The sequence below is a fragment of the Aquarana catesbeiana genome, linkage group LG13 (genome assembly GCF_042186555.1).
Source record: "Aquarana catesbeiana isolate 2022-GZ linkage group LG13, ASM4218655v1, whole genome shotgun sequence".
In the NCBI taxonomy this organism is placed as follows: domain Eukaryota; kingdom Metazoa; phylum Chordata; class Amphibia; order Anura; family Ranidae; genus Aquarana; species Aquarana catesbeiana.
Genome location: NC_133336.1, coordinates 4,865,943 through 4,886,329, shown reverse-complemented (window position 1 = coordinate 4,886,329; position 20,387 = coordinate 4,865,943). Strand labels below are relative to the sequence as shown.

General features: G+C 52.8%; 1 protein-coding gene across 1 annotated transcript in view; it reads right to left on the bottom strand.

The window, feature by feature from the left end:
- The window catches only part of UNC79 (unc-79 homolog, NALCN channel complex subunit), a 270,207-nt gene extending 250,047 nt beyond the window's left edge, over window positions 1–20,160 (bottom strand). The window contains exon 1 of the mRNA XM_073609763.1: window positions 19,967–20,160. Within this exon, the coding sequence (XP_073465864.1) occupies window positions 19,967–19,988 (22 nt within the window). The 5' untranslated portion in view covers window positions 19,989–20,160. The remainder of the gene's footprint in view (window positions 1–19,966) is intronic.
- Between the last annotated feature and the right edge of the window lie 227 nt (window positions 20,161–20,387).

The following is a 20,387-nucleotide window of genomic DNA, read 5'->3' as shown; positions in this document are numbered from 1 at the left end:
GGTGCTTGAACCTCTTCTACCCATAGTGCAAAGCAACAAGGTGTGAGGTATCAAAAGCGAACACTGACTGCTGAGCGATGTAGTCTGGCTAAAAGCCTTGCTACCAAATGCCCAGTCCGGTGTTCTTTAGTAAATGCAGCCTAGGGGAATGCCTGTGTCCCACCTTACATGCGACTGTCAGCTCTGTGTCTCTCCAAAGCTCAGAGCACCTGTACAGTGTGCTTTAAATGGCCATGCTTTCTGGCACTGTGGGCGTCTGGGCACGCTGACGCTGTGCTGACGCCCCGCCCCCCCTTCCCCCCCCCTCGTTTTTGAAAAACGAGCGCTTCCCGCGCGAGCCGACCCTTTCTGACAAGTCTGAAGGGAGGCTGGGGTTGGGGGAATAAGGAGGAGGCCGGCAGTGATGGGCCCTGCATCGCAATGCGGCTTCGGTGGCGGCGGCGGCAGCGGCTGTGACAGTGCGGTCTCACCCGCCTTACAGCATACCTGAGCCTTTCCCTAGCCTGGGGGGACCATCCCAGCAGAGAAAACCCCCCACCATCTACCTTTGGAGCCGGAGGAAGAGCTAATGCAGCGGACGCTGAGACAGATCAAACATGAAAAGGTTTGTGCTCTTGGCAGCCCCCGGTGGTCACAATAGGCACAGCATGCATTCACCTTAAAGGAGAAAAGCCACTAGAATTAAAATTCTGTGGAATCTCCTCTTACCTTATCCAGGCCGCAGGGTTCAGTTTACACAGACCCAGCCTTCGCCTCTCACGGTGGGCTCCGTTTGTGGAAAAACCGTCAGAGACTGGGGCCCCCATCAGTAGGGGGATCCTTCAGTTCTAGGCCTGTAAAGCACCTCGCCAGAAATTAGGAAGTTTAAAGCCATTTTCTGATCCGCGGGTCCAGCTCTCTAAAAAGAGAAGCATTACGGGTAAAACCTCGTTTCTTCGGACACGAGGCCCGGGTACCATCCAATTCGGCCATGAAAAGACACTTTGAATGGATCCGGTCGCCTGGCTTGCCCCAGTATAGGATCTTAGAATATTCCTTTTGGAGCTCAGCACAGGACATCTTTACACGTCCATCACCTAAGACACTGGTGTAAAAACTGAGGTATCCCTGGAAGGGGAGGGGTTATATAGGGGGTTGAACTTCCTGATTAGGGTGTGACCAGTGTCCAATACCTAGTGATACCCTATAACCCATCAGTAATTACTGTGGCTCTGTGTCCCGTGATGTCCGAGAAAAGAAAAAGACGTCCATCTAGTTCAACCAATATCCATTCCAAGAGCATAAAAACAAAAAAGGTGTTTGATGTCTTACAGTACGTTTTCTTTAGAAAACAGCCGCAGCCTGAGTAAAAAAGCCCATTCGCTGCCAGAATGTTTCAAGGAAGGACTCTCGCTCTCTGTGGGGAAGCGGTGGTCTCTCTGCAGAAGCCTGACTTGCCTCTGGCTGAGTCTCAGCCATAGATCTCCAATCAGCAAGGAGCATGAGCATTGCTAATTGCAAAGTTATAGCTCTAATTCAACAGGGGGTGTCCGACCTCTGCATAGAGACCACTGTTTCCACATAGAGAGCAAGGGTCCTTCTCTGCAGCTGCTGGTAGTGGACAGACTTTTCTACTCAGGCTGTGGCTGATTTAAAAAGAAAAACACACTGCAAGTCATTGAACACCTTTTGTTTTGATGCACCTGGAATGTATTTAGCTGATTTCATCTGAAAGTTCAGTTGTGCTTTAAAGGGTATGTATAGGCCAAGCTTTTGGATAGTGTCGGAAAGGGTTAAAACCCCTGCCTGGCTGCTGTAGCATCTCCATACCATATAAGCCCCGGATGACGTCTGATGAGACGAAACGTGTAGGTCGGAGCCAATTGCTGAAATCATCCCGCTTCACTCTATAGGTTTAGCCAAAGCATTTTGATTTAGTTTTGGATAGAGTAGGTGAGGGTTAAAAACCCTGCTAGGTAGAACCTACCTGGCTGCTGCAGCTCCTCAAATCATATAAGCTAACAAGTTCCCTTTTTATAAGATTACTGCCTCCCAGTTCTATACAGTTTCCAAAGCCCTGATGAAGGGGACCTCTGTGACCCCCCGCCCCCGAAATCTATCGCTTACAACAGCTTGTGTCATCCCGATTAAAGAACAATACATTTAGATTATGGGACTCTATGACAATCGGTGTGGAGCTCACTCCATTTTTCTTACCATCAGGTTAGTTTGTTGGGGAGATTTCCCTCCTGGAGATGAACAGGAAGTGAGAGGAAATCTCCCAAAGTGAGATGGATTGCCCTCTTTGCCACCCAGGCCAATTTTGACATTTCTCACAAACATGAAAAATCTGCATTTTTTTTTTGCTAGAAAATGACTTAGGACCCCCCAAACATTATATATTTTGTTAAGCAGAGGCCCTAGAGAATAAAATGGTTGCTGTTGCAATTTTTAAAAAAGTTTTTGAAAAGCATTTTTTTAAAAATATACTTTAATGAATTTTAGGGAACAGAAACACAATATTCCACCCAATTTTTATATACAATATAAAAGATGATGTTAAATAGATACCAAACATGTCATGCTTTAAAAATGCACATGCCCGTGGAACGGCAGCAAACTACGATACTTTAAAATCTCCATAGGCGACGCTTTAAAAGCCTTTACAGGTTACCAGTTTAGAGTTACAGAGGAAGTCCAGTGCTAGAATTATTGTTCTCGCTCCTATGTTCACAGTGATACCTCATCTGTGTGGTGGGAACCGCGTCTACTTATATAGGCAGGACCGATGTGCGAGGTCGCCTTTGTGCGTGAGCACGGGGGTGTGCCCTTAATTTTTTTTATTATTATTGTTTTCGCTTTTGTTGTTTTTTTGTTTTTTTTATCCCATTCATTTTTTTTTTATCAATTTTATTACCATCAGAAGGAATAAACAACATCACTTGTGATAGCACGGGCCATGACAGGTCCTCTTTATGGAGAGATCTGGGGTCTGCAATGGAAAGGATCTCCTTTTATTCCGATAGCTTAAAGACTAAAATCATTTTTATCAGCTGATCCGGCGGTGGGGAATCGTATCCGGCAGCTGGAGAACAGACGGCAAATATTTCTTCCATTATAATCTGCTGTTTAATGGGAGGGTGGGGGATGGGTTGAACATTAGAGGGAATCTCAAGGATTACAGATGTATTAAATTATGATGAAGACGATGAATATTCATGACTGAGGCCAGCGATCTTCCCGCAGAATATAATCATACGGAGAATTGTGCCCAGTGCAGACTTCTGCTGAAACCAGATATGCGAGGTTACAAACCACATACCATCCTCTGAGCTCCTCATTCCTCCTCTATAACCGGGGACCATCCTCTGAGCACCTCATTCCTCCTCTATAACCCGGGACCGTCCTCTGAGCACCTCATTCCTCCTCTATAACCCGGAACCGTCCTCTGAGCACCTCATTCCTCCTCTATAACCCGGGACCGTCCTCTAAGCACCTCATTCCTCCTCTATAATCCAGGGGCGTCCTCTGAGCTCCTCATTCCTCCTCTATAACCGGGGACCGTCCTCTGAGCTCCTCATTCTTCCTCTATAACACAGGGACCGTCCTCTGAGTACCTCATTCCTCCTCTATAACCGGGGACCATCCTCTGAGCACCTCATTCCTCCTCTATAACAAGGGACCGTCCTCTGAGCACCTCATTCCTCCTCTATAATCCAGGGGCGTCCTCTGAGCTCCTCATTCCTCTTCTATAACTGGGGACCGTCCTCTGAGCTCCTCATTCCTCCTCTATAACTCGGGACCGTCCTCTGAGCACCTCATTCCTCTTCTATAACCGGGGACCGTCCTCTGAGCACCTCATTCCTCCTCTATAACCGGGTAGCATCCTCTGAGCGACTCCTTCCTTCTCTATAACCGGGGACCATCCTCTGAGCACCTCATTCCTTCTTTATAACCCGGGACTATCCTCTGAGCACCTCATTCCTTCTTTATAACTCGGGACCGTCCACTGAGCACCTCATTCCTCTTCTATAACCGGGGACCGTCCTCTGAGCACCTCATTCCTCCTCTATAACCGGGGACCGTCCTCTGAGCACCTCATTCCTCCTCTATAACCGGGTACCATCCTCTGAGCGACTCATTCCTTCTCTATAACCGGGGACCATCCTCTGAGCACCTCATTCCTTCTTTATAACCCGGGACTATCCTCTGAGCGCCTCATTCCTCCTCTATAACCAGGGCCCTCCTCTGAGCTCCTCATTCCTTCTTTATAACCAGGGGTCGTCCTCTGAGCACCTCATTCCTCCTCTATAACTGGGGACCGTCCTCTGAGCACCTCATTCCTCCTCTATAACCAGGGACCGTCCTCTGAGCACCTCATCCCTCCTCTATAACCCGGGACGTCATCTGAGCACCACATTCCTCCTCTATAACCCGGGACCGTCCTCTGAGCACCTCATTCCTCCTCTATAACCCGGGATGTCATCTGAGCACCACATTCCTCCTCTATAACCCGGGACCGTCCTCTGAGCACCTCATTCCTCCTCTATAACAGGGGGACCGTCCTCTGAGCACCTCATTCCTCCTCTATAACCGGGGACCGTCCTCTGAGCACCTCATTCCTCCTCTATAACCAGGGACCGTCCTCTGAGCACCTCATTCCTCCTCTATAACCAGGGACCGTCCTCTGAGCACCTCATTCCTCCTCTATAACCGGGGACCGTCCTCTGAGCACCTCATTCCTCCTCTATAACCGGGTACCATCCTCTGAGCGACTCATTCCTTCTCTATAACCGGGGACCATCCTCTGAGCACCTCATTCCTCCTCTATAACCAGGCACCGTCCTCTGAGCACCTCATCCCTCCTCTATAACCCGGGACATCCTCTGAGCACCACATTCCTCCTCTATAACCCGGGACCGTCCTCTGAGCACCTCATACCTTCTCTATAACCCGGGACCGTCCTCTGAGCACCTCATTCCTTCTTTATAACCCGGGACTATCCTCTGAGCGCCTCATTCCTCCTCTATAACCAGGCACCGTCCTCTGAGCACCTCATCCCTCCTCTATAACCCGGGACATCCTCTGAGCACCACATTCCTCCTCTATAACCCGGGACCGTCCTCTGAGCACCTCATACCTTCTCTATAACCCGGGACCGTCCTCTGAGCACCTCATTCCTCCTCTATAACCCAGGGCCGTCCTCTGAGCACCTCATTCCTCCTCTATAACATGGGGACCGTCCTCTGAGCACCTCATTCCTCCTCTATAACACGGGGACCGTCCTCTGAGCACCTCATTCCTCCTCTATAACCGGGGACCGTCCTCTGAGCACCTCATTCCTCCTCTATAACAGGGGGACCGTCCTCTGAGCACCTCATTCCTCCTCTATAACCGGGGACCATCCTCTGAGCACCTCATTCCTCCTCTATAACACGGGGACTGTCCTCTGAGCACCTCATTCCTCCTCTATAACTGGGGACTGTCCTCTGAGCACCTCATTCCTCCTCTATAACTGGGGACTGTCCTCTGAGCACATCATTCCTTCTCTATAACCGGGGATCGTCCTCTGAGTGCCTCATTCCTCTTCTATAACTGGGGACCGTCCTCTGAGCGCCTCATTCCTCCTCTATAACTGGGGACCGTCCTCTGAGCGCCTCATTCCTCCTCTCTAACAGGGGACCATCCTCTGAGCACCTCATTCCTCCTCTATAACCCGGGGATCGTCCTCTGAGCACCTCATTCCTCCTCTATAACCAGGAACTGTCCTCTGAGCACCTAATTTCTTCTCTATAACTGGGGATCGTCCTCTGAGCACCTCATTCCTCCTCTATAACCGGGAACTGTCCTCTGAGCACCTCATTCCTCCTCTATAACAGGGGACCGTCCTCTGAGCGCCTCATTCCTCCTCTATAACAGGGGACCGTCCTCTGAGCTCCTCAATCCTCCTCTATAACCCAGGACCGTCTTCTGAGCACCTCATTCCTCCTCTATAACCGGGGACCGTCCTCTGAGCTCCTCATTCCATGCACAGACATGAGTGTTAGTCTCACTCATATATGTTGATCAAATGTTTTCAAATATGTGTGGGGGAAAGAGAGGCAATCACAGGATAAAAATGTCTCACTCTCCGTTCACACCTGGGCGTTTTTCTGCTGTAAGCCTCAGCTCTAAAAACGCTCAACAAGACAAGTCCCATTCATTTTAATGGCCCCTGTTCACATCTGAGCGTTTTGTCATCTGAAGCAAAATGCCCGAAGCTCAAAAAAAGTACAGGAGCTCCTTTTTTGGCAGAGAAGATTCGGCTAAAGAACAAGAAGACAGTGGAGAAGACCCGGTAGAGGCAAAAGACAGCGGAGAAGACCCGGCAGAGGCAGAAGCCAGCGGACAGAGGGAAAAGAACCAGAAAGGGCTAGAAGACATCAGAGGAGAGCGGAGAAGAGCCTGAGAGGGGAGAAGAACCGGCAGAGGCAGAAGACATCAGAGAAGGAGCCAGAAGAGGGAGAAGAGCCAAAGAGGGGAGAAGAAGTCGAAAGAGACCCTGGAGCTGGCTAATAAATTGATTAAAAACCTGTGTACTGTGTTTTATTTTTGACATTTTTTTTTTGATGGATACCCATCCATCAAAAAAAAAATTCACATAGGGTGGGGGGGCCAGGATCTGGGGGGCCCCCCTTGTTAATTAAAGGGGGCTTCCAGATTCCAATAAGCTACCCGCCCGCAGACCCCGACAACCAACGGCCAGGGTTGTCGGAAAGAGGCCCTTGTCCTCATCAACAGGGGAACAAGGTGCTTTGGGGGGGGACACAGGCCCCCCCCCCCCATGTTGAGGGCATGCGGCCTAATATGGTTCAGGAGGGTCGGGTATGGATTTTGGGGGGGCCCCCATGCAGTTTTTTCAGTGTGGGGGTTCCCCTTAAAACCCATACCAGACCGAAAGGCCTGGTATGCTCCAGGAGGGGGAACCCATGCCGTTTTTGTTTTTTTTTTCATTTGGGGTGGAGTTCCCCTTCAAGATCATCAGAGCACAAGTCGAATTGCTAAAGTTGGATCAGTTAAGACGGCGATCTGACTTATATCCGACTTCAGCGATATTCAATGGGCTGAAGTAGGATCAAAGTCGGACCAAAGTAGTGCAGGGACTACTTTGAAGTCGGCACCGCCTGAAGTCGTACTAATATGAATGCTTGTCATTGGGAACCATGGGGAACGACTTGTCATGCGACTTTGCAGTCCGAAGTCATAGGACAAGTCGTACAAGTGTGAAAGAGGCCTAAATGTTTATTCAATTCGATACAAAGTATTCCACTTACATTTGGTGTGTGTCAAGCGAGCTGCTCAAACTATGCATAACATCCTCACACTATCAGCCAATGAAGGCCGGTCCACAAGGGCTGGGTTCACACTTTTGGAAATTGGATGCGGGTTCCGAATTTAGCCAAAGATTCTGATTTGTCCCCGAAACAGAGAATGGGGACCCCCTGCTGTGAGCCGCATCTGAATTCAGTGTGAACCGGGACGTTAGTCATACCATCATTCATTCAAAAACCAATCGCTCCATGTTTGTGCACTCTACGCAATGCTGGACTAACAGGTTTCCACCAGGTCCATCAACCTCTCAAAAAGCACGTGACCAGAGCCCAAGGCCCCCAAAATTTTGGGTGATGTAGTTTGTCACTAGACATGTGCAATTAGCTTCGTTCCGAATTTGTTTTTTTAACAAATTTCGGAAAATTCATTAACTCAGAAATAGCCGATTTAATGAAAACCCATTCAACAAATTTTACTGAATATTTGTATATTCGTAAACCTGAAAATTCGAAAATCTAAAATAATAACTACCGTATATACTCGAGTATAAGCCGAGTTTTTCAGCACATTTTTTTGTGCTGAAATCGCCCCCCTCGGCTTATACTCGAGTCAAGGACTTTTCTGCAGCAAAAAAATTCATTTTCCGAACTGATTTTGGGGCCCCGTATCTCGGGGCCACTTGGCGCTAGGAACCCCAAATTTGGTGTGCAAACCCAGTGGAACCAGTACTACAACATATCCAAAGCAAAAAACTGGGAAAACTTATTGACTCGAGTATAAGCCTAGGGTGAGAAATGCGCAGCTACTGTAAGTGGAAAAAGAGGGTCAACAATGCCCATTTGCAGCCTCACTGTGCCCATTTGCAGCCTCACTGTGCCCATTTGCAGCCATAGGTCCCCCGAACTTCAAACTCGGTAGTTATGGGTTCCTAGATGCCCCCCTAGCTGCAGCCAAAATTTGGGGTCTCTGGACCCAAAGGTTCCCGAAATGACATTGCTGCAGATGGACACAGTTGACCGAATTTGGGGACCCGTATCTCGGGCCACTTAGCGCTAGGCACCTCAAATTTGGTGTGCAAACCCAGTGGAGCTAGCACCATAATATATCCAAAGCTGGGGTTCCTAGCACTAAGTGGCCCCGAGTTACGGGGCCCCAAATTTGGTTCGGAAAATGTCATTCTCTGCTGCAGAAAAGTGCTTGACATTTTCTGAACCGAATTTGGGGCCCCCCGTATCTCGGGGCCACTTTGTGCTAGGAACCCCAGCTTTGAATATATTGTGGTGCTAGCTCCACTGGGTTTGCACACCAAATTTGGGGTACCTAGCACTAAGTGGCTCCGAGATACGGGGCCCAAGATTCGGTCAACTGTGTCCATCTGCAGCAATGTCATTTCGGGACCCTTTGGGTCCAGAGACCCCAAATTTTGGCTGCAGCTAGGGGGAACCTATGGCTGCAAATGGGCGCAGTGAGACTGCAAATGGGCACAGTGAGACTGCAAATGGGCACAGTGAGGCTGCAAATGGGCACAGTGAGGCTGCAAATGGGCACAGTGAGGCTGCAAATGGGCACAGTGAGACTGCAAATGGGCACAGTGAGGCTGCAAATGGGCACAGTGAGACTGCAAATGGGCACAGTGAGACTGCAAATGGGCATTGTTGACCCTCTTTTTCCACTTACAGTAGCTGCGCATTTCCCACCCTAGGCTTATATTCGGGTCGGCTTATACTCCAGTATATACGGTAACTATTAATTTATAAGTTCTGGGCATTTCCTTTCAAATTTGGCTGTTGTTGAACGAAACGAAAACATATTTTTCCGAAGTTACAAATTATCTGAAATAACGGATGCCGTATCTAAATGAATGGAACGTAACAAATTAATAAATAACAATAATAAAAACTTTTTATTATTATTATTTATGATTAATTTGTGGCGTTCCATTTGTTTAGATGCGGCATTCGTTATCCCGGGTAATTCATAACTTCAGAAAAAGAATCGTATTCGTTACGTTCGCTAACAGCCAAATTTGAAAGGAAATGCCCAATACTTATAAATGAATAGTTAGTTATTATTTTAGATTTTCGAATTTCCTTTCCTATTTTCGGATTTTACGATTTTACGAATTGCGATTATAACAAATGACTCGAAAAACCAAAAAAAAAAAAGCGAATGAAACGAAAACAAATATGGACTAATTTTTCGGCAGCGCGCATCTATTTGTCACCATTTCACAGGCGTGCGCAATATTAAGTCATGACGTGTTTGTCTTCAATTTACAGGACGCAACATCATCATTTATATATCTTATCAAAAAATTAGAAATCATATTCATATTAGTGCGTTTAAAAAAAATAATAAAAAATTGCGTTTGATAATCGGCTGTGCAAATATCGCGTGACATAATAAAAAATCGTAACAGCCACCATTTTATTCCCCACGGCCTCTGCTTTCAGAAAATATATCATGTTTTGGGAGTTCCAAGTCATTTTCTAGCAAAAAATAAATAATAAAAAAAAAAAACCGCAGATTTTAACGTGTGTGAAAGATGAAACAATTGTCCCAGACAGGAAGTACTTTATGTGTGAAGGTTTTACAATATATCAATAAATATATACAATGTATCAATAAATATATACAATGTATACGGAGGAAATCATGTGTGACCCATGTCTGCCACCAGAGGCGTCCTAATAATATAAATATTGGATATCTTCAGGCGGGGCTTGTTTTTCTCAGAGAATAGGTGAAGGAACTCCTCCCCTTCTGAGTCACGCCTTTTTCTCCGCCCCCCCTACCCACCTCTGAGCACCGTTCCTTGGTTCCACCTCCCAGGACCGCCCCTTCTAGAGAACACACAACCAAGTATCATATAACAAGAAAAGCAAATAGATACCGTGTAGCCAGTAACAACAGAGCTCCCTGCAGCAACAATAGTTTCCTCCGAAAACAATGGACCACCCAAAACAAAAGACACCCCCCCCCCCCGGCAGCAACAATAGATCTCCCCATAGCCATCATCAATAGATCTCTAATAGCCAGCAACAGTAGATCTCCCCAACAATAGACCCCTGCCAATAACAATAAATCTCCCAGCAGCCAGCAACAATAGATCTCTCCTAGCAATTACTGCCCCCCCCCACCAATATAAGCCCCAGCCCCAGCAACTATAGCTCCCCCAACATCAACAATAGATCCCCCCGGCAGCAACAACAGATCTCCCAATAGCCAGCACCAATAGACTCTCCAACAGCCAGCAACAATAGATCTCCCAAATAACAATGGACCACCCGAAACAAAATACCTGTCCCCGGCAGCAACAACAGATCTCCCCATAGCCAGCAACAGTAGATCACCCCAACAATAGACCCCTGCCAGTAACAATAGATCTCCCAGGAGCCAGAAACAATAGATCTCTCCTAGCAATAACCGACCCCTCCCCCAGAAATATAAGACCCAGCCCCAGCAACAATAGTTCCCCCAACAGCAACAATAGACCCCGCTCCCCCTGGCAAACAACAGACCTCCCTTTAGCCAGCAACAGTAGATCTCCCCAACAATAGACCCCTGCCAGTAACAATAGATCTCCCAGCAGCCAGCTACAATAGATCTCTCCTAGCAATAAATGACCCCCAAACAATAGAAGACCCAGCCCAAGCAACAATAGTTCGCCCAACAGCAACAATAGACCCCCCCAGCAGCAACAACAGATCTCCCCATAGCCAGCATCAATAGACTCTCCAACAGCCAGCAACAATAGATCTCCCAAATAACAATGGACCACAAGAAACAAAATCCCTCCCCCCCCCACACCCCTGGCAGCAACAACAGATCTCCCCATAGCCAGCATCAATAGACTCTCCAACAGCCAGCAACAATAGATCTCCCAAATAACAATGGACCACACGAAACAAAATCCCCCCCCCCACCCCTGGCAGCAACAACAGATCTCCCCATAGCCAGCAACAGTAGATCACCCCAACAATAGACCCCTGCCAGTAAGAATAGATCTCTCCTAGCAATAACTGATCCCCCCCCCAGCAATATAAGACCCAGCCCCAGCAATAATAGTTTCCCCAACAGCAACAATAGACCCCCCCTGCAAAAATGAATCCCCTCCAGCTAGAATAGATCCCCCAACAGCCAGCATCAATACACCCTGCAGCACACCCCATTACCCCTCCCCCCTACATACGCTGCTGGAAGTGCGTTCCCCCTGAAGAAAAGCCCCGCCTTCAGTTCTCTATGATCACCAGTGGCGGCTGGTGGGTGGGGCTTCCCCTGCGTCTCCTCCTCATCACAGCTGTCATGCCTCTCCTTGCTCCTCCTCCCTCCTCCTCCTAGGCCAATGGGATCGCTTCTCCTTTCGGCCAATGGAGAAACGGGTCCCAGAACCTCCTTCCTGATTGGCCGGAAGGAGAATCAGTGTGACAATAGAGAATATTCATTGATTATTGTCACACAACTGGGTGGGCTCGGGGCGCAGTGCATTACTGGATGCCTCTGATCATCACCTATTGATCCATTGATCGGATCTCTGAAAGACCTGATAGGAGAACACACAGCAGTCTGACAACACCGCTGCTCATTGTGGGGGGCGTGGCTTAGGGTTGTCAGCCTGCAACAGGAAGCTCTGTCACTGGCGGGATCTCCAGCTAAGAACCTTTGTAGGAGGGGGTGCTGATCAGTATCGAGCCTGACCCAGAAACAATCGAGCGAGGAAGCTGTAAATTTCCGGGTGTACCGGCCAATTTGTCTATATTTCTATAACCGGGGCTAGAAGAAAGATGGCGGCAGAAGTAGCAGCCATGATGGTTTGGACATTGCCAGCACGGACACCACACAGAACTATTATAGAACTATACAGTGATTTCCTATAACGGTCAGCTCCATCTAGTGGCCATTATGTGCTATTTTTTTCTGAAATACTTTAATGAGAAAAAATATCACATGATGGCCACTAGATGGAGCTGACAATCATAGGAAATCACTGTGCTAAATCAGAATATGGTCAGAATTCATCACAGCTGGGTGAATGTCTGTACCCCCAGAAGTGTCAGTCCCCCCCTGTACCCCCAGAAGTGTCAGTCTCCTCTCTGTACCCCCAGCAGTGTCATTCACCCCCTGTACCCCCAGAAGTGTCAGTCCCCCTGTACCCCCAGAAGTGTCAGTCTCCTCTCTGTACCCCCAGCAGTGTCATTCACCCCCTGTACCCCCAGAAGTGTCAGTCCCCCTGTACCCCCAGAAGTGTCAGTCACTCCCCTGTACCCCCAGAAGTGGCAGTCTCCCCCCCTGCACCCCCAGAAGTGGCAGTCTCCCCCTGTACCCCCAGAAGTGGCAGTCTCCCCCCTGCACCCCCAGAAGTGGCAGTCTCCCCCTGCACCCCCAGAAGTGTCAGTCTCCCCCCTGTACCCCCAGAAGTGTCAGTCTCCCCCTGTACCCCCAGAAGTGTCAGTCCCCCTGTACCCCCAGAAGTGTCAGTCTCCTCTCTGTACCCCCAGCAGTGTCATTCACCCCCTGTACCCCCAGAAGTGTCAGTCCCCCTGTACCCCCAGAAGTGTCAGTCACTCCCCTGTACCCCCAGAAGTGTCAGTCTCCCCCTGTACCCCCAGAAGTGTCAGTCCCCCTGTACCCCCAGAAGTGTCAGTCTCCTCTCTGTACCCCCAGCAGTGTCATTCACCCCCTGTACCCCCAGAAGTGTCAGTCCCCCTGTACCCCCAGAAGTGTCAGTCACTCCCCTGTACCCCCAGAAGTGGCAGTCTCCCCCCTGCACCCCCAGAAGTGTCAGTCACTCCCCTGTACCCCCAGAAGTGTCAGTCTCCCCCCTGTACCCCCAGAAGTGTCAGTCTCCCCCTGTACCCCCAGAAGTGTCAGTCTCCCCCCTGTACCCCCAGAAGTGTCAGTCTCCTCTCTGTATCCCCAGCAGTGTCAGTCACCCCCCTGTACCCCCAGAAGTGTCAGTCTCCTCCCTGTACCCCCAGAAGTATCAGTCTCCTCCCTGTATCCCCAGCAGTGGCAGTCACCCCCCTGTACTCCCAGAAATGTCAGTCTCCTCCCTGTACCCCCAGAAGTGTCAGTCCCCCCCTGTACCCCCAGAAGTGTCAGTCTCCTCTCTGTACCCCCAGCAGTGTCATTCACCCCCTGTACCCCCAGAAGTGTCAGTCACTCCCCTGTACCCCCAGAAGTGGCAGTCTCCCCCCTGCACCCCCAGAAGTGGCAGTCTCCCCCCTGCACCCCCAGAAGTGTCAGTCTCCCCCCTGTACCCCCAGAAGTGTCAGTCTCCCCCTGTACCCCCAGAAGTGTCAGTCTCCCCCTGTACCCCCAGAAGTGTCAGTCCCCCTGTACCCCCAGAAGTGTCAGTCTCCTCTCTGTACCCCCAGCAGTGTCATTCACCCCCTGTACCCCCAGAAGTGTCAGTCCCCCTGTACCCCCAGAAGTGTCAGTCACTCCCCTGTACCCCCAGAAGTGGCAGTCTCCCCCCTGCACCCCCAGAAGTGTCAGTCACTCCCCTGTACCCCCAGAAGTGTCAGTCTCCCCCCTGTACCCCCAGAAGTGTCAGTCTCCCCCTGTACCCCCAGAAGTGTCAGTCTCCCCCCTGTACCCCCAGAAGTGTCAGTCTCCTCTCTGTATCCCCAGCAGTGTCAGTCACCCCCCTGTACTCCCAGAAATGTCAGTCTCCTCCCTGTACCCCCAGAAGTGTCAGTCCCCCCCTGTACCCCCAGAAGTGTCAGTCTCCTCCCTGTACCCCCAGAAGTGTCAGTCTCCTCCCTGTATCCCCAGAAGTATCAGTCTCCTCTCTGTATCCCCAGCAGTGTCAGTCACCCCCCTGTACCCCCAGCAGTGTCAGTCTCCCCCCCTGTACCCCCATAAGTGTCAGTCTCCCCCCCTGTACCCCCAGAAATGTCAGTCTCCTCCCTGTACTCCCAGCAGTGTCAGTTACCCCCTGTACCCCCAAAAGTGTCAGTCTCCCCACTGTAAACCCATAAGTGTCAGTCACCCCCCTGTACCCCCAGAAGTATCAGTCTCCTCCCTGTATCCCCAGCAGTGTCAGTCATCCCTCTGTACCTCCAGAAGTGTCAGTCTCCCCCCTGTACCCCCAGAAGTGTCAGTCAGCCCCCTGTACCCCCATAAGTGTCAGTCTCCTCCCTGTACCCCCAGCAGTGTCAGTCACCCCCCTGTATCCCCAGCAGTGTCAGTCTCCCCCCCTGTACCCCCAAAAGTGTCAGTCTCCCCCCTGTACCCCCAGAAGTGTCAGTCTCCCCCCTGTACCCCCAGAAGTGTCAGTCTCCCCCTGTACCCCCAGAAGTGTCAGTCTCCCCCTGTACCCCCAGAAGTGTCAGTCTCCCCCCCTGTACCCCCAGGACTGTCAGTACCCCACACCCCCCCAGGACTGTCAGTCTCTTCCCTGTACCCCCAGCAGTGTCATTAACCCCCCCCCCCCCCCCAGGATTGCCAGTCACTTCCCTGTACCTACAGAATTTCATGGCACCCCAGCACTGTTAGTTCCTGCCAGCCACCCCCCTTCCCCAGTACTGTCAGCCCCCCCACTTCTCCAGAACTGGCAGCCCCCCCCCCCCCAGATTTGTCATTCCCCCCTTCCTCTGCACTGTCAGAATTCCACCCCCCATATTTATTTGTCATTTTCCCCAAGCACTGTCACCCCCCCTTCTCCAGTACTGTCAGTAGCCCCCCCCCCCTCAGATTTATCATTCCCCCCAGCACGGTCAGCCCCCCCCTCTTCCCCAGTACTGTCAGTACCCCCCCAGATTTGTCATTCCCCCCCAGCACCGTCAGAATCCCCCCCCAGATTTATTTGTCATTCCCCCAGTACTGTCAGCCCCCCCTTCCTCAATACTGTCAGCCCCCCCCACTTCTCAAGAACTGGCAGCCCCCCCCCCCAGATTGGTCATTCCCCCCTCCCCAGCACTGTCAGAATTCTACCCCCCAGATTTGTCATCCCCCCAGCACTGTCAGCCCCCCCCTCCCCCTTCTCCAGTACTGTCAGTAGCCCCCCCCCTCAGATTTGTCATCCCCAGCACTGTCAGCCCCCCCCTTCCCCAGTACTGTCAGTACCCCCCCCCCGACTCGTCATTCCCCCCCAGCACTGTCAGTCCCCCCCCCCCTTCCCTAGTACTGTCAGTACCCCCCCAGACTTGTCATTCACCCCCAAAACTGTCAGTAGCCCCCCCCCCCCAGATTTGTCATTCCCAGCACTGTCAGCCCCCCCCTTCCCCAGTACTGTCAGTACCCCCCCCCCCGACTCGTCATTCCCCCCCAGCACTGTCAGTCCCCCCCCCTTCCCCAGCACTGTCAGTCCCCCCCCCTTCCCCAGCACTGTCAGCCCCCCCCTTCCCCAGCACTTTAAGTCCCCCCCTTCCCCAGTACTGTCAGTACCCCCCCCCCAGACTTGTCAGTACCCCCAGCACTGTCAGTACCCCCCCCCCCAGATTTGTCATCCCCCAGTACTGTCAGTACCCCCCCCCAGATTTTTCATTCCCCCCAGCACTGTCAGTAGCCCCCTCCCCCAGATTTGTCATCCCCAGCACTGTCAGCCTCCCCCCCCCCCTTCCCCAGCACTGTCAGCCCCCCCCCCTTCCCCAGTACTGTCAGTACCCCCCCAGACTTGTCATTCACCCCCAAAACTGTCAGTAGCCCCCCCCCCAGATTTGTCATCCCCAGCACTGTCAGCCCCCCCCTTCCCCAGCACTTTAAGTCCCCCCCTTCCCCAGTACTGTCAGTACCCCCCCCCCAGACTTGTCAGTACCCCCAGCACTGTCAGTACCCCCCCCCAGATTTGTCATCCCCCAGTACTGTCAGTACCCCCCCCCCAGATTTTTCATTCCCCCCAGCACTGTCAGTAGCCCCCTCCCCCAGATTTGTCATACCCAGCACTGTCAGCCTCCCCCCCCCTTCCCCAGCACTGTCAGCCCCCCCCCCCTTCCCCAGTACTGTCAGTACCCCCCCAGACTTGTCATTCACCCCAGCACTTTCAGTACCCCCCCCCAGATTTGTCATTCTCCCCCAGCACTGTCAGCCCCTCCCCTTCCCCAGTACTCTCAGTACCCCCCCAGATTTGTCATGCCCCCCAGTACTGTCAGTACCCCCCCAGATTAGTCATGCCCCCCAGTACTGTCAGTACCCCCCCAGATTAGTCATGCCCCCCAGTACTGTCAGTACCCCCCCCCAGATTTGTCATGCCCCCCAGTACTGTCAGTACTCCCCCAGATTTGTCATGCCCCCCAGTACTGTCAGTACCCCCCCCAGATTTGTCATGCCCCCCAGTACTGTCAGTACCCCCCCAGATTAGTCATGCCCCCCAGTACTGTCAGTACCCCCCCCCCAGATTTGTCATGCCCCCCCAGTACTGTCAGTACCCCCCCAGATTAGTCATGCCCCCCAGTACTGTCAGTACCCCCCCCCAGATTTGTCATGCCCCCCCAGTACTGTCAGTACCCCCCCAGATTAGTCATGCCCCCCAGTACTGTCAGTACCCCCCCCAGATTTGTCATGCCCCCCAGTACTCTCAGTACCCCCCCAGATTTGTCATGCCCCCCAGTACTGTCAGTACCCCCCCAGATTTGTCATGCCCCCCAGTACTCTCAGTACCCCCCCAGATTTGTCATGCCCCCCAGTACTCTCAGTACCCACCCAGATTTGTCATGCCCCCCAGTACTCTCAGTACCCCCCCCAGATTTGTCATGCCCCCCAGTACTCTCAGTACCCCCCCAGATTTGTCATGCCCCCCAGTACTGTCAGTACCCCCCCAGATTTGTCATGCCCCCCAGTACTCTCAGTACCCCCCCAGATTTGTCATGCCCCCCCAGTACTGTCAGTACCCCCCCAGATTAGTCATGCTCCCCAGTACTCTCAGTACCCCCCCAGATTTGTCATGCCCCCCAGTACTGTCAGTACCCCCCCAGATTTGTCATGCCCCCCCAGTACTGTCAGTCCCCCCCCAGATTTGTCATGCCCCCCAGTACTGTCAGTCCCCCCCCAGATTTGTCATGCCCCCCCAGTACTGTCAGTACCCCCCCCAGATTTGTCATGCCCCCCAGTACTCTCATTACCCCCCCAGATTTGTCATGCCCCCCAGTACTGTCAGTCCCCCCCCAGATTTGTCATGCCCCCCCAGTACTGTCAGTACCCCCCCCCCAGATTAGTCATGCCCCCCAGTACTCTCATTACCCCCCCAGATTTGTCATGCCCCCCAGTACTGTCAGTCCCCCCCCAGATTTGTCATGCCCCCCCAGTACTGTCAGTACCCCCCCAGATTTGTCATGCCCCCCAGTACTGTCAGTACCCCCCAGATTTGTCATGCCCCCCAGTACTCTCAGTACCCCCCAGATTTGTCATGCCCCCCAGTACTCTCAGTACCCCCCCAGATTTGTCATGTCCCCCAGTACTGTCAGTACCCCCCCCAGATTTGTCATGCCCCCCAGTACTGTCAGTACCCCCCCAGATTAGTCATGCCCCCCAGTACTCTCAGTACCCCCCCAGATTTGTCATGCCCCCCCAGTACTGTCAGTACCCCCCCCAGATTTGTCATGCCCCCCAGTACTGTCAGTCCCCCCCCCAGATTTGTCATGCCCCCCAGTACTGTCAGTCCCCCCCCCAGATTTGTCATGCCCCCCAGTACTGTCAGTACCCCCCCAGATTTGTCATGCCCCCCAGTACTCTCAGTACCCCCCCAGATTTGTCATGCCCCCCCAGTACTGTCAGTACCCCCCCAGATTTGTCATGCCCCCCAGTACTGTCAGTACCCCCCCAGATTTGTCATGCCCCCCAGTACTGTCAGTACCCCCCCAGATTAGTCATGCCCCCCAGTACTCTCAGTACCCCCCCAGATTAGTCATGCCCCCCAGTACTGTCAGTACCCCCCCAGATTTGTCATGCCCCCCCAGTACTGTCAGTACCCCCCCAGATTTGTCATGCCCCCCAGTACTGTCAGTACCCCCCCAGATTTGTCATGCCCCCCAGTACTCTCAGTACCCCCCCAGATTTGTCATGCCCCCCCAGTACTGTCAGTACCCCCCCAGATTAGTCATGCCCCCCAGTACTCTCAGTACCCCCCCAGATTTGTCATGCCCCCCAGTACTGTCAGTACCCCCCCAGATTTGTCATGCCCCCCCAGTACTGTCAGTACCCCCCCAGATTTGTCATGCCCCCCCAGTACTGTCAGTACCCCCCCAGATTTGTCATGCCCCCCAGTACTGTCAGTCCCCCCCCAGATTTGTCATGCCCCCCCAGTACTGTCAGTACCCCCCCAGATTTGTCATGCCCCCCAGTACTCTCATTACCCCCCCAGATTTGTCATGCCCCCCAGTACTGTCAGTCCCCCCCCAGATTTGTCATGCCCCCCCAGTACTGTCAGTACCCCCCCCCCCAGATTAGTCATGCCCCCCAGTACTCTCATTACCCCCCCAGATTTGTCATGCCCCCCAGTACTGTCAGTCCCCCCCCCAGATTTGTCATGCCCCCCCAGTACTGTCAGTACCCCCCCCAGATTTGTCATGCCCCCCAGTACTGTCAGTACCCCCCCAGATTTGTCATGCCCCCCAGTACTCTCAGTACCCCCCCAGATTTGTCATGCCCCCCAGTACTCTCAGTACCCCCCCAGATTTGTCATGTCCCCCAGTACTGTCAGTACCCCCCCCAGATTTGTCATGCCCCCCAGTACTGTCAGTACCCCCCCAGATTAGTCATGCCCCCCAGTACTCTCAGTACCCCCCCAGATTTGTCATGCCCCCCCAGTACTGTCAGTACCCCCCCAGATTTGTCATGCCCCCCAGTACTGTCAGTACCCCCCCAGATTTGTCATGCCCCCCAGTACTGTCAGTCCCCCCCCCCAGATTTGTCATGCCCCCCAGTACTGTCAGTCCCCCCCCAGATTTGTCATGCCCCCCAGTACTGTCAGTACCCCCCCAGATTTGTCATGCCCCCCAGTACTCTCAGTACCCCCCCAGATTTGTCATGCCCCCCCAGTACTGTCAGTACCCCCCCAGATTTGTCATGTCCCCCAGTACTGTCAGTACCCCCCCAGATTTGTCATGCCCCCCCAGTACTGTCAGTACCCCCCCAGATTTGTCATGCCCCCCAGTACTGTCAGTACCCCCCCAGATTTGTCATGCCCCCCAGTACTGTCAGTACCCCCCCAGATTTGTCATGCCCCCCAGTACTGTCAGTACCCCCCCAGATTTGTCATGCCCCCCAGTACTGTCAGTACCCCCCCAGATTTGTCATGCCCCCCAGTACTCTCAGTACCCCCCCAGATTTGTCATGCCCCCCAGTACTCTCAGTACCCCCCCAGATTTGTCATGTCCCCCAGTACTGTCAGTACCCCCCCAGATTTGTCATGCCCCCCAGTACTGTCAGTACCCCCCCAGATTTGTCATGCCCCCCCAGTACTGTCAGTCCCCCCCCAGATTTGTCATGCCCCCCAGTACTGTCAGTACCCCCCCAGATTTGTCATGCCCCCCCAGTACTGTCAGTACCCCCCCAGATTTGTCATGCCCCCCAGTACTCTCAGTACCCCCCCAGATTAGTCATGCCCCCCAGTACTCTCAGTACCCCCCCAGATTTGTCATGCCCCCCAGTACTGTCAGTCCCCCCTCCCCCATCTCTCCGGGTTCAGCACCGCGGACAGCTCCTCTCTCTCTCTCTCTCTCGGGGTGTCACTCACATTGCTCCGCCTTGGTGGACATGGCGTCCAGTTGGAGTCTTCTGGCACAGGAATCCGTGGTGCCGGCTCTCCCCTCCCCCCTCCCGGGTGATCTATGGGTGACCCGGACACCCGGATGTGGAGGTGACCCGCCGCCGTCTGATCATCGGGGGAGGCCGAGGACTGACTGCAATGGCCGCCGGAGGGGAGGAGTCATCTGTGGAGGAGGGCGGGGCTCGCCATGACAGGAGGGCGGGTCTACCGAGTTCATCTACGGGGGAGGGCGGGGCTCGCCATGACAGGAGGGCGGGTCTACCGAGCTCATCTATGGGGGAGGGCGGGATTCATAGTGACAGGAAGGCGGGCCTACCGAGCTAATCTATGAAGGAGGGCGGGGCTCATAGTGACAGAGAGGCGGGTCTACCGAGCTCATCTATGGAGG